Raw genomic sequence first — 14,964 nt, 5'->3', positions numbered from 1 at the left:
CAAAGATGTTTTTGAGTTTAGGGTTGTATCAAGTCCACTGGGGACCATGTCCATTGACTCAGCATCGGAGGTCTGTGAGTCAGATGGTGACCGGGATGCCTGAATTCAAAAAGAGCATGAAGGTACATGTCTGAGATGTACAGAAGGAAAATCTTACAAGGAGACCATTCCCCTCATGAAGCAGGTCCACAGGTTTGGAACAACCCGTGGAGTTTGAGATTCATGAACGGGAATCTCATTTATACAAGTGGAAGAAAGCCCTTTATGGCTTGAAGCAAAACACCCCGGGGGTAGTATGAGAGGATTGATAGCTGTTTGATGAAGCTGAGATTCACTAGGAGTGAAACCAATCCAGACCATTACCCGAAGGTTGTGGATGATAGACCTCTCATACCGGCACCTTATGCGGACGAACTGTTTTTGATAGGTGCAGACCGTCTCATTTGCAGAAGTAAGAGGGAGTTGGATTCCGGACATATGTTTTGTAGTTAGCATCGTGAGCTCATATCTAGTTGAGCCTCACTGGATTGGTGCTAAGAATCTTCTGAGATATCTTCGGGGCACAATATCTCATGGGTTGAGATACACTGCTGGAAATACGAACACTGCATGATTATTCGAATGCTGACTGGGCAGGCAGTGTGGAGGATCACTAGAGCACTTTTTAGTGCTGGTTCCCTTTGGATTTTGCTTTGATATCATGGATAAGCAGGAAGCAGAAGTTGGTTGTTATAATTACCGCCGAGACGGGATACATAACTACGAGTATGACCTCGTATGAAGTTGCCTGGTTGTGGAAACTCTTAAGTGAGTACACATGATGAATACCACTGTGATTCTTTGTGACAACCAGAGGTGGGATTTGATTATTGAGGAATCCCGTATTCAATGATTGCTCCAGCAGATAGACATCAGATACTGACTTATCTGGGATATGGTAAGTCGATGAGCAAGGAAGCTCCATCGCACTGAGATGATGTACAGGTCGCTACACTTTGTCAAGAGTCCCGGGGAAAGATCAAATTTGTGATTTTCTCGAACGACTTGGAGTCGTCGAGAGACCCTTGTAAAAGGGTCTTGCATGTTGCAGACATTGAGCTCTGGGAGCTTACGGTTCTTATTGCAGCAACATACGACCATAGGGTGACTCACCCTCCCTTGGTGGTGCGCACTGGGACAAGATGATTCACTCTCTTGTGGGACAGGATGATTTGCTCTCCTGTGGACAGGATGATTCGCTCTCCTGTGAACAAGATGATTTGCTCTCTTGTGGGACAGGATGATTCGCTGTCCTGTGTAGCAGGATGATTAGTTCTCCTGTGGGGTTTGGATGATGTGTTCTCCATGACGATTGTGACAGGATTGATTAGTTCTCCTGTCGAGGCATCCTACCCATGCAGTTTGGGACTCATGGGAAGTACCTCTCATCTGATCAATGAGCAGGGAAATGAGGATAGGGACCATTGTAGTACCGATGGATGCATCGTTGTATCTACCGTACTCCCTATACTCGGATGACCTTCACTGATCTGGGATCAATGATACTGGTCTGGGACCAGTTGTAGGAGTTGTACCCACTATGACGTTGACTTCGGGTCGGTTGAGACTGGTCTGGGACTAGTGGTACATACTCTGAGACTGACTTTGGGTCAATAGAGTACTAGTCTAGGACCAGTTGTAGGAGTTGTACCCACTATGACGCTGACTTCGGGTCGGTTGAGACTAGTCTGGGACCAATGGTACATACTCTGAGACTGACTTCGAGTCAGTAGAGTACTGGTCTGGGACCAGTGGTAGGAGTTGTACTTACTATGACACTGACTTCGGGTCGGTTGAGGACTGGCTTGGGACCAGTGGTACACACTCTAAGACTGACTTCGGGTCAGTGGAGTATGGTATGATACATTCTTGATCAGTTCTTCTTCTTCATAGTTTAGCAGAGCTAAACAGAGCAGAGCAGAGCAGAGCCAGCAGAGCTAAGCAGAGCTCAGCAGAGCTAAGCAGAGCTAAGCAGAGCTAGTAGAGCTAAGCAGAGCCAGCAGAGCTGAGTAGAGCCAGCATAGCTAAGGAGAGCTGAGCAGAGCCAACAGAGCCGAGCAGTGCAGGACACTGATGGCAGAAATAGTACAGTCGGACATATGGATCAGCATATGGAGTTCTCCCTAGTTGAGAGGGAGTGTTAAAATTGGCAACTAGCGCCAAACTCCATGTGGGTCTTCTTATTTATGGCAGCTGATATTTTTAGTGGATCCCTCTCATCGAGAGGTGTAGGATTGATCTAAAGATCATCCGATTCTGATAAGTATTTATGAAGTTATGAAGTTATTTATCTTATAAATCAAATTGTCAAGTCGGCCAGCAACTTGAGTAGGCTCAAAAGCCCAATAGACATGTCTATTCATCATCCACGTTTTAGTATAAATTGGTGAGGACTTGAAGTCATTTTAGACATGTATTCTTGAGGTGATCTCCTCTCCACGTCTTGGGTTTTTGGAGAAGGAGAGAACTAAAGAATACGCTGGCCTAGAAGGAGCCCTAGCTGCAAGATGATGCCCTAATCTATACCCAGACATAAAAGACCTTATACGCAGGCAGTGGAAATATATATATACGCTGGTAATGAAGATATATATATATATATATAATATATATATATATACGCTGAAATGCCCAACAATATATGTATGCACAGGATATATATACGCTGAAACGCCCAACAATATATTTATGCACAGGAGGGAGACCTTACGCAGTTAATAGATGGAGATATTACGTAGTTAATAAATGATGACATCCATTTATGCTATCATGAAGACAATATACGCACAGTTATGGAAACCCTATACGCTAAGCAGGCAATGAAGACATCCACACAGGCCTAATACGCTGGTCATTAAGACACTTATACGCAGAGCACAGGACAACGAAGCCGCAGTCATAATAATGGAGCCGCAGTAAGGATAATGAAGCTGCAGTCAAGGTAATGGAACCGCAGTCAAGTTTGTTTCATAAAGAAAATGAATCCGCATTTTATGTGGGATAGATCTAGGGTTTGGCTGCATCCTCGAATAGGTTAAGGAACCGTTGAACTAAAGATTATCCATTCTCGGCATAAGCAATCATGGTATAACAAGTAGCAGTCTTGATCTCGGTGGCAGTTCTATAGCAGACTAGTCATCGGATAACAGAGAATGACCTATTCTCTCGGATCAATGATTGTTATGACAAATGTTATCTCCTCTAGATAAATTACAGCCCAGCTATGACTCGATGATGAGATAAGGGTTCAATGAAGAGATCCGTAGCATACGACAGTCTCAACATGTTTCAAAGAACAGTGACAAGTATCATATATATGTATATGAGCATGATCAATAATGGGACTGCATAATGATGTAAAAGCCAGCATGATCATAATGATGTAAAGGGCAGCATGATTAGACAATGAGACTACATGTTGATGGATGAGACAACATGATGATGTATGATGTAGCATAATGGGCATGAGCAACATGATGATGAATAGGGCTGCATAATGATGGAAGATGCAGAATAATGGGCAACATGATGATGTATGATGTAGCATAATGGGCATGAGCAGCATGATGATGAATAGGGCTGCATAATGATGGAAGATGCAGAATAATGGGCAACATGATGATGAAAGTAGATGAGATGGTGCTACATGGTAAGGTGTAGTAAATGGATGAAATGGATAGGTGAAGCCGTCACCTTAGAGAATCAGTTGAAGTAGAATGTCTTCAACTGATCTCATGTATCATCGTTATAGGAGATGATCTATGCTCAGATCTAGATAAGTCAAAGTGTTGACTTCTGTTGTAAATGTACTGTCTCTCTCTTTACTGAACTTTGAAGAACATAAAAGAAGAATTGATCAAGGGTTTCCCCACATTGGGGTTTGTCCCTGGCTGGCGCCACATCTTGTATCCTCTTGTCTTGGCTTGTCTTCTGCGATTTATATTTATGTTCTATCTGCAATTTACTTTAATGCTGATGTGATTGCTAATCTGGAAAAGATATTGGAAAATTAAAATAAATTGTTCTAGCATAGAACATACCTAAAATTAACATATTCAACCACTTAACCAATTGTCTAAACACTTCAAAACTTCAATGTTACCAATGCTATCAATCTTTTCCATAATAGAGCATTAGCCAATATCAAGAACCTTTAGGTGACTTATGTTCAAGTAACATCAAAGGAGCAAGAATAAATTTTTACGACAATAGTAGCTAATCTTATGCTAACTATGTCAAATCGACCGAACACTTATATCTTTACCTTGATAAGATGAGAGCACTTAAGATGCAAACAGTGAGAAATTATGAGTGCAAAAACATGCAAAAATGCAAAATGAGGCAGCCAAGGAAGAGCTAGAAGGCAGCCTTCTTAAACTACTTTGCCAAAACAAAATTGTATACAATTATGCAAAGGAAGCAAGAGACAAATGCTTAATGAGTTTAGAACCTTTTTTGATGCCACTGTTATGTATGATCATACCTTATTATGCTTCTCTAAACAGTATGACAGTCATCAAAACTTGTGAATTTATGCCAAACAATGATCACCCAATTGCAGTGTTGATAATATCAGCGATATTTGAGAATATCGCAATATTTTCGACAAAACTATATATTGCCGAGTAAATATTGCGATATTTTTTGTTTTCAAAATATCGCAATATTGTTAAAATATCGATAAAATATCGCGATATTTTGAAAATATCGGCTAAATATCACCATATTTTGAAAATATCGGCAATATGAAAAATTGATTTTTTATGTTTCCCGATATTTTCCGATATTTTGCCAATATTGCCGATAAGATGTTTTCAGGACCCTTGCCAATATTTTAGCCAATACTGATATTTTCAACACTGCCCAATTGAAGCAAGTGACTTATCAATGTATTAGGTGACTTATCAATTAGTTTTATGCCACTTTTATGTATTTTTTACGACTGCAAACAAGATGATTGTAGGCTGCTAGTAAAACAGAGATAGGAATGAGGGTTTGAGGAGGCAAACCACTAGGCCTTTAGGCCTTGAAAATGACAAGTTTGCTTGCCCAAAACTCTTCCAATGAGTAGACCACCTGCAATCACAAGTATTAGCTCGAAATCCTCTTGTATATCCCTGCAACCACCAAGAGTCGTTGACAAAAATAAAATTTGTAACCCAAGCAATGATTGAGATGAGGTGAAGAGGTTAGGAGAGGGCAACGCTAGGCCTAGAAAGGCTAATGTTAGGGAGGAGGCCATGTAGCCTTGCTGAGAGGGAAAATGTTAAATTTTTTAGCAACTAGGGAGAAATTTCCCTCGAAATCACTTTATGTGGTTAACCCCTTTCACCCTTGAAGCGATTTATTTCTCAAGAGCAATTTATTTTTCATTAGAGCAAAAGTTATTTCAAAAATATTTTATAAAGCAATTAGACATGTGCAAAATAAAATCGCTAAAAGCGATTCAATTAGACATGCGCAAAATAAATCACTTAAGTTATCTAATTCGAATGGATCACTCTAGAAGCTTCCAAAACACTTAATTCGAGGAAGGGATTTTGCCTCAAAGATTTCTATATATTGAAGAGAAACCTTCAGTTGCAACATCGAGTTCTCTCTCTCGCTTTGGTGATCTAGCTCTCGCATTAGCAGATCTCTTATCATCATTGGCAGATCTCTTATTATCATTAGTAGATCTCTTATTATCAATAGCAGATCTATTGCAGATTTGCAAATCTCTTATCATCATTGACAGATCTATTGTTTGGCAGATCTATTGTTTGGAAGATATATTATTTGGCAAATATGTTGTTTGGTAGATCTATTATTTGGTCGATCTTATGATAGATCTCAAAACTCTCATTCAACTCTCGCACCCGTGGTTTCTGCTCTTGTTATTTGTTGTTGTTAATGCTCTCCCTCTAGAGAATTATTATTGCAGTTGGTATTGCTCTCACACCAGAAGTATTTAGCTCTTGTATTGATTTCGCTCTAGAGATATTCTATTCTTGATATTGCTTTAATACCAGAGTTTGATTGCTAGTATATTGCCCTCACTTCAGTAGCATTCTGATCTTGCATTTGGAGAATATTTCTATCAGTGTTTAGCTCTTGTACTTGTGTACTTTGTTCACGTACTTGTGTCTACTGCTCTTGGTTTGGAAGCCTTTGGAGGGTTGTTACTACTGTTGTTTGTAAATTGTACTCTAATTATGTATAGTTGCTGAACATTTGAAGACAATCTAATAGAAGAACATTTTGAAAAGGGTTTTCCCCCATAGTGGAATTTTCCCTGGTCTTGGACCAAATCTTGTGTCTTGCTGTTCATTGACTGTCTTCTATGGTTTATGATCTCAGAAATTAAATTTTAAATCTGCAAAATTTAACAGAAAAGAGAGGACCAAAGCACTGCAACAAGTGTTTGGAGGGGAGCAAAGGTTGAATGAAGGCAAGCGGAGGGGCTAGAGGCCCACGATAAGGCCTTAGAGGCCTAACCATGGCTATTTCTCACCTTCAAGGATGATGACAGGGGTAAAGGGGCCCATGGCAAGGCCTTAGAGGCCTAACCAGGGTTGTGCCTCACCCTCTAGGGCTTATTGCAGGGGTAAAGGGACCACGACAAAGGTTCAGAGCAGTGTTGATAATATCGTCGATATTTGAAAATATTGCGATACTTTCGGCAAAACAATATATCACTGAGTAAATATTGTGATATTTTCCATTTTGAAAATATTGCGATATTTTCAAGATATCGGCAAAATATCGCAATATGTTGAAAATATCAGCTAAATATCTCCATATTTTGAAAATATCGACTATGTTTAAAAATATGAAAAAAATGATTTTTTATGTTTGTCGATATTTTGCTGATATTGCTGATAAGATGTTTTCAGGACCCTCGCCGATATTTTGCCGATACCGATGTTTTCAACACTGGTTTGGAGGCAAAAATAGGCCAACAGCTCACCAAGGGAAGAAGAGGAGGCTACAGCTAGGGCAAATGAGTGCTCCGCTAGGTCTAGGAAATTTTTTTTTGGAACCCTTGCAAAAAATCAAATTTTTCTTTAGATATTCAAAATCGCCAAAAAATACCACGAAATCTCCCAAAAGGGCTAGCAACTTCCTCTTTTTGCTTGAGCGTTGAGCTTGGAAGGAAGCTAGATGCTGGATCTTGCCTTCCTAGGCCTAGATCTACCTCAAAACCCCAATGGTTTCTTCCGAAAGGACTAGATGTCTCACTTTCGTGAGATAAACCCTTCAAACACTAGCACAAAATTTGAATTGTCCTTGATAGCTTGTGGATTCACATGCACAAATGAAATAAAATTTCCCAAAACCCCAATATATATACAAAATTCAAAATAAACCCAAAATCCCAACTGCTGCAAACAAGGGTTAGAAATAATTTACAAAATTATTTTACAAAAAATTATTTACAAAATATTTACAAATATACAATGCTTGTAAAATATTTTTTTGAGAGATAAATTCTGAATAATGGTAATACATAAATGTATTTTTTGAAAGTTAGAATATTGGCCACACTCTTCTGCAAAGTTAGAATACCATATAAAAATTCCTAGAGCCCAAACAAGGTCGGCTCCTTCCCACAGTCTGTGAACTTGGAGCCCAAGGGCTAGTGTACCTGCAAATCTCTATAATTTTTCTCAAACCAAATCATTAGATCATATGATGAATCAGATCACCTAAGATAAAAATTATCTTTTACCAATAGAATGTCCTATCATCGACAAATGAAATAACAATTTATATAACAATGAAGCACAATATAGGATTAGCACATAACTAGCATGTACCACAGATCAATGGAACAAGAACACCATGAACTGAACCCCAAAGTCTTTTTATTATGATATTAAAACGTTCCCAACAGAGCAATGGCTCAATACCAGTGTTACAAATTTACATCATCCAGAGATAGCCCAAAATCAAAATATCATGAGAAGCAAAAATGGCTTCTATTTATAGAAAAATCCTCCAAGTGGAAAATAGCGATTAGTTGGTTTGTTCCCCATCAAAGTAATCTTTATCGTTGATAATAATTTGATCATCTTTTAATCTCTGTCGTTGAAAGCATTTATTTTGAAGAAAATTTCGAATATCACTTAAAACCCATTTTTTATTGATCCAAAAATTATTATTTTGGATTAATTTTCTCAAAAAATTGACTTTGACTTAACCACCAAGGTCCAAGGGCTTAAGTTTTCCTAAAATATCCATTTTTCCTTGGCGGGGGACCTCCAAAATTTGCCTTTTCTTTGACCCATGAATTTTTTGATTATTTTCCATTTGGAGAAATTTTAATTTCGTTATAATTATTTTTGACTCTAAATTAATTAATTTTCTGGCTTACGATTTAATTTTAATTTAGCCAGAAAAATTAATTAATTGACACAAGAGGGGATTAATATTTTTTCCACCCTCAAATACTTTAGCCATGGTGTCTAAATATGAGGAACTACACACAAAAATATTTTTTTACCTCAGATATTACAAATAATTCAACCCTCAAAGGGGGAATACACATTCATTATAGACCCTCAAAATAATTACCCAATTCTGTGACACAATATGATCTAGTATAGACCAAGTGATCTGTAATAAAATAATTTAGCCAAATAGCTTAAATTATTCCAAACCACTTTTACAATGACTCAATATAACACTAGGACTCACATAAGACCTTGTCAATGAATTCCACCCAAACTTTGGGGTTTAAGCCGGAGGAAAAACTTTGTCGATTATTTGTGTTTAGAAACACACATAATTCAGTGTGGTTAAAAAACCTCATAGGATGAAATTTGTTGCCAAAATCAAAGGCTTACCTAGATGTTGTTACAAAATTAAATGGTCATACTAGCATCATTTACATTACAATTTGAAGAATTTGGGTTTACAATGACATAACAATTGGCTAGCTAATGATTATGATCCTTGAAAAATTTGTACACTGCTTCCTCAGACTTGTGACAAAATGGGTACAACATGTATCTTGGAGAAGATGTGATCTATTTAGTATTTTTTTCTATTGGAGCTATTCTCTTGGCATTGGAGAAGTTATCTTGGTTCAATATTGGATTATGCATGCATTTCATCCTGTAAGTGTACTCCGTTATTGATGAATTTTTGATCTTATTGTCTAATGTATGGAATGTGTTGGCAATTTTTCTATTGCAATATTTATTATTGAAGATCAATTGTATAGAATCTAGGTATCATCATTGTATGCATTACTTATGAATGAAATGTGTAATGTTCCTAAGTATGAATGCAAGTGATATTAAGCAAATAAACTGGGTAGTAGATTATAAAAAATGAAACTCACAATAAACATCCATGGAAATGCTGCAAGTAAGGGACTGTTGAGCCATATTATTAAAAATTTGCAGGCTAGATACAATATATATTAGAATGGTGCACTTGGGCTTGTCCCAATGAACAAGCAAGACCAACCCCAGGTGGGAAAATGGCTGAGCTGAAGGCTGCCCAACGCTGCACCACTCTGCACTACGCTGCCCTAGTAAACTGTTGCACTGTTGAACTTCGACTAGTTGGAAAGTGCTCAAAAACCGCCCAGAAAATTGCGTGCTTTTAACCCTAGACTCCTTGGAGGCTTGGACAAAACCTAGAAAAACCCATAACGAAATTTAGCTGGTTTTGACTTCAGATTTTCGACCCCCTTGGAGCCTCTCCCTAGCTATGGTTGCCAATTTAGACTTGCAGGAATTTGACTGCAAATCCCTCTGCAAACTCCTCCAAAATGTTGGATTTACCTATGCTATCCAACTCCTAGCTCCCCAGATGGCTCTTGGCCAAGATCAGTGGCTCCCCAAGTGCCCATGAATTGCTGCTGGATGGCCTCTTGTTAAAATTGGCAACCAGGGCCAAACTCCATGTGGGTCATCTTATTTATGCCAGCTGATATTTTTCTTGGATTCCTCTCATCGAGAGGTGTAGGATTGATCTAAAGATCATTTGATTCCAATAAGTATTCATGGAGATATGAATTTATTTGTGTTATGGGACAATTCGTCAAGGTCGACGAGCAACCAAATTGCCCCCACTTATCCTCCACGTTTTAGTATAAATAGAGGTGCCTTGAAAGTCATTTGAGACTCACCTCTTGCGTTCCCTCTCTCCATTGTTTTGCGTTTTAGTGGAAGGGAAAGCCTCCAAGAGGATACGCTGTCCAGAAGAGGTCTGCCATGCCCTAAATTGGAAGGAACTAGGATGCAGTCAAAGGGACCAGGACGCAGTCAAGTAGGTGGCTAGAATATGCTAGTTGCAATAGCCCTCAACGCTGAGATGAAGCTGCCCTAAACGCAGTCATGGTGAAAACCTTAACGCTGTCCATAAAAGATCAACACGTTGCCTTATCTAGGCCCTAAAATAAATCCCTAATATGCTGTTCTAGGCCACAGGTTGAGGAGGGTTTTCATATGCCCTAATTGTTGTGAGTGCAAGCCCTAGCCACAATCCTATTAGGAGGACCATAGTCTTACCCTAGCCGCAGTAAATGACAAGATTTGGTCGCAGTCCTAGGGGATCTATAGAGCTATAGTATGCTGCCTAAATGATTCCTAATCTATAGTCTTAAGTCTGCCCTAACTGCATTAAAAAGAGAAGGTTACAGTCACCAAAATAGAGGACTATAGCAGTTGTCCATTTGTGCTTCTAACCACAGTCAAAGGAGGGCTAGTCTCAACCCTCAAGGAGGTCATCATCGCTGTAGTTGGAGAGGACCCTATCAGCCAAATGATGCAGGAGACGTTGTAAGGTAAGTCAACTATCATATCACATTCTTGAGGATATGTCCTTATGCCACTTTGCTGTAGGTGACAGCGTGGCTCATTTAGGAGTGCTAAAGAAGGGTGACCGTAGCCTTGGGAGGGATATTTCAGCTGATGTGTGAACGCTGGTAGGACTTCATTAATGCCCTAACCAGTCCATGACCACATTGTGAAGGCTGCCTGAATTGCTGTTTGAGTCCAACAATGTAGCAAACAACAACATGATACGATATGATGTGACACACTGTAATAAGGTGTAGCATGATGATGAATGCTGCAACATGATGATGGGCATAGTGATGACGTGTATCATAGCATGATGAGTGCAACACAAATGTAACGAAGTGCAGCATAGTGATGATGAATGCTTCAATGAGTTGCATGATGAGGTGCAACAGTATGATGTATTGCAACAACAAAATTGTGATATACTGCAGTATGCATTGAGTGCATAAAGGGTACAACATAGTGCAACATGAAGGATGCAACAGAATGTTGATGAAGTACAACATGATGGGCACAACATGATGATTGGGTGCAACTCAGTGATGAGAGCAACATAGTGATGAAGAGCAGCTCAGTGATTGGGTGCAACACAATGACGGGTGCAACATGATGATGAGGTGCAACACAGTGATGGGTGCTACATGGTGATGGAGTCACCATGGAGGATCAGTTGAAGCAGTATGCCTTCACCTGAGTTCAAATCAGATACCTCATGTGCCATCTTCTTAGAGAAGATCTCTGCTCTTATTTAGATAAGTCAAAATGTTGACTTCTGATGCATATGTACTATCTCTCTATCTGATGAACTATTGAAGAACATATAAGAAGAATTGATCAAGGTTTCCCCACATTGGGGTTTGTCCCTGACTGGTGCCACATCTTGTGTCCTCTTGTCTTGGCTTGTTTTCTGCGATTTATGTTTATGTTCTATTTGCATTTTACTATCATGCTAAATGCGATTGCTAATCTGGAATTGATATTGAGCTAATATGGAAAATTGAAGTAAATTTGCTCTCAACATAGAACATACCTAAAATTAACATGGTATTAGAGTTGCGGCGAAGACAAAGGCCAAGCAAGAGTGAAAGAGCAATCATCGAAGACAGTTGGAAAGGACAAAAGGCTCAATGGGTTCCTCATCCATTTCAAATTCACCAAGGGTGAAGTCGAAGCAAAGAATATTATTTGAGTGGCGCAACGGAAGCATATGATGGCCTACCTAAAGATCACTTCAATGGGAAGTCCAGATCTAAGGGTGGAAGGAAAGGCAGATGCCTTGCTTGCAGTAAGTTCGACCATTATGAGAAGAAGTGTCCGAATGGTAGGGACACATCACTTGATGATGATAACAATCATTCTAGGGACATCTTCAATGGCCGGAGGAATGACAGGTAATGCAGGTCATCAAGGAAATGGTTGACTATTCAAAGAAAGCAAGGAACTCCAGGTATGAAAAATCAAATGTTGTTTCTGATAAGCTAAAGAAGTATTATTTTAGTTTGGCCCTCTCCACTACTTCTCCTCCTGACTCTTTGGGAATCTGGCTTATAGATAGTAGTGCTTCAAGGCACTTCATCGGATAGAAGGAAACTCTCTCTAATTTGATAGAGAAGGAGACAATCGTGTAGATTATTCTTGGAGATGATGCCACCCATCCCGGAAAGGGTGTAGGGAATGTTACCCCTCAATTGAATGAGGGTAAAATGATTCATTTAAACGAAGTTCATTATGTACCTGATCTCAAGAAGAACCTGGTGTCCATTTCGGCAATGGAAGTCAAAGGCTTGAAGGTGGCATTCATCAATGGAAAGGTACGTGTTTGAAAATAGAATTTTCAAGATGCTTTTACTCATGGGTTCAGGGATTGGCAATTTGTATCAAGTTGCAGGAAGTCCATTAAGGACCATGTTGTGTGACACATCTCTTTAATGGCACCGGAGGGCTAGTCATCTTCAATTGTAAGACCCTACCCGATGTGAGTCAGATGATGACAGGGATGCTTGAATTCAAGAAGAGCATGAAAGTACATGTCCGAGATATACCGAAGGAAAACTTACAAGGGGACCATTCCCCTCATGTAGCAAGACCTCAAATGTGGAACAATCTGAGGGGTTTGAGATTCATGATTGGGAATCTCAAGGATGCAGGTGGAAGAAAGCTCTCTATGTTTTAGAGAAAACACCTCGGGCTTGATATGAGAGGATTGATAACTGCCTGATGAAGCTGAGATTCACTAGGAGTGAGGCCGATCCAAACCATTGCTTGAATGTGGTGGATGATATACCTCTCATACTGGAACCTTATGAGGACGACCTCCTTCTGACAGGTGCAGACCCTCTCATTTGCAAAAGTAGAAGTAGTTAGAATCCGGATTTGGAATGTTGAACTGCAAGCCCGTGACTACCTCGATGGAGCTTAACTTTCAGAAGTCATGTGGTAGTGATGCGGGATTTAATTTGGGAAATGCCTCTGAGTTTCATAAACTCATTTGCATTGATGTTCTTGGTGAACTTTTGTCCGGATATATGTTTTGTAGTTAGCATGTTGGGCTCATATATGGTTGAGCCTCACTGGATTGGTGCCAAGAATCTTCTGAGATATCTTCTGGGCGCAATCTCTCATGGATTGAGATACACTGCCAAAAATTTGAACCTGCATGATTATTCTAACACTGATTAGGCAGGTAGTGTGGAGGATCACAAGAGAACTTTTGAGTGCTGGTTCTCCTTGGGTTCTACCTTGATATCCTGGATGAGTAGGAAGCAAAAGTCGGTTGCTTTGAGCACTGCTGAGACCAAATACATAGCTACGAGTATGACCTCGTGTGAAGCTGACTGGTTGAGGAAGCTCTTCAGTGAGCTGTTTGGACACGTGTTGGATACCATCATGATCTTCTGTGACAACCAAAGGGGGATTCGATTGTTGAGGAATCACGTGTTCTATGATTGCTCAAAGCATATAGACATCAGGTACCACTTTATCTGGGATATGTTACATCGAGGAGCAAGAAGGCTCCATCGCATTAGGACTGATGTGCAGGTCGTCGACATTCTATCGAAGCCCCTGGGAAGGGTCAAATTTGTCACTTTTCGAGAACGAATAGGAGTCGTGGAGAGACTCTCTCCTAAGGGTCCTGTATGATATAGACATTGAGCTCTGGGAGCTCCGGGGGCTTGGGGGTACTGCTTGGAGCGATGAGCAACCATAGGGTGAGTGGTTTAGCCTTACCCTAGTGGTCTACTATGTAGGTAGGATGAGTGGTTCATCCTTCTCCTGCTGAGACACAGTCATAGGGTGAGTGGTTTAGCCTTCCCCTAGTGATTTGTTGTGTGCAGGGTGAGTGGTTCAGCCTTCACATAGTGATTTGTTGTGTGCAGGGCGAGTGGTTCAACCTTCCCCTAGGATACCCTTGGCAACATGTAGGGAGGATGAGTGGTTCATCCTTCTCCTGCTAAGACATCCTACCCATGCAGTCTGGGACTCATGGGAAGTACCTCTCATCTGGCCAATGAGTAGGGTAATGAGGATAGGGACCATAGTAGTACCGATGGATGCATCGTGTTACAACTGTACTCCCTATGCTAGGATGATATTGATCTGGGATCAATTGGAATTGACTTCGGGTCAGTAAGAGTGATATAACTCACTCTCTTTTCGAACTGATTTGGGATCAGTAAGAGTGGTATGACACACTCTCTTTATTTGGAACTGATTTCGGATCAGTAAGAGTGGTATGAGACACTCTCTTTTATATGGGACTGACTTTGGGTCAGTAGAGGATGGTATGATACATTCTCAATCACTTCTTCTTCTTCTTAGTTCAGCAGAGTAGAGCAGTGCAGGGCACTGATGAAAGAGATAGTACAGTCTAGCAGATGGAGTTCTCGCTAGTTGAGAGGGAGTGTTAAAATGGGCAACTAGGGCCAAACTCCATGTGGGTCATCTTATTTATGGTAGTTGATATTTTTCTTCGATTCCTCTCGTCGAGAGGTGTAGGATTGATCTAAAGATCATCCGATTCTGATAAGTATTCATGGAGATATGAATTTAATTGTGTTATGGGACAATTCGTCAAGGTCGGCGAGCAACCAAATTGCCCCCACTTATCCTCCACGTTTTAGTATAA

The 14,964-nt window shown here is 40.1% G+C and overlaps 1 protein-coding gene across 4 annotated transcripts in view; it reads left to right on the top strand.

Moving 5' to 3' along the window:
- The window catches only part of LOC149167736 (thioredoxin H4-2-like), a 283,584-nt gene that overhangs the window by 144,834 nt on the left and 123,786 nt on the right, over nt 1-14,964 (top strand). Inside the window, exon 1 of one of the 4 annotated variants that reach the window (XM_089433116.1) lies at nt 9,118-9,140. The exons of the other annotated variants lie outside the window; for them this stretch is intronic. Within the exon in view, the coding sequence (XP_089289242.1) occupies nt 9,123-9,140 (18 nt within the window). The 5' untranslated portion in view covers nt 9,118-9,122. Of the gene's footprint in view, nt 1-9,117; nt 9,141-14,964 lie in introns of those variants that run through there. 4 annotated transcript variants of the gene reach the window in all.

The sequence above is a fragment of the Pinus tabuliformis genome, chromosome 5_1, assembly GCF_031772625.1.
Source record: "Pinus tabuliformis cultivar Carrire ecotype Pingquan chromosome 5_1, CPIR1, whole genome shotgun sequence".
Lineage (NCBI taxonomy): Eukaryota > Viridiplantae > Streptophyta > Pinopsida > Pinales > Pinaceae > Pinus > Pinus tabuliformis.
The sequence above is the reverse complement of the archived record's forward strand: the minus strand, read 5'-3'. Positions and strand labels throughout refer to the sequence as shown.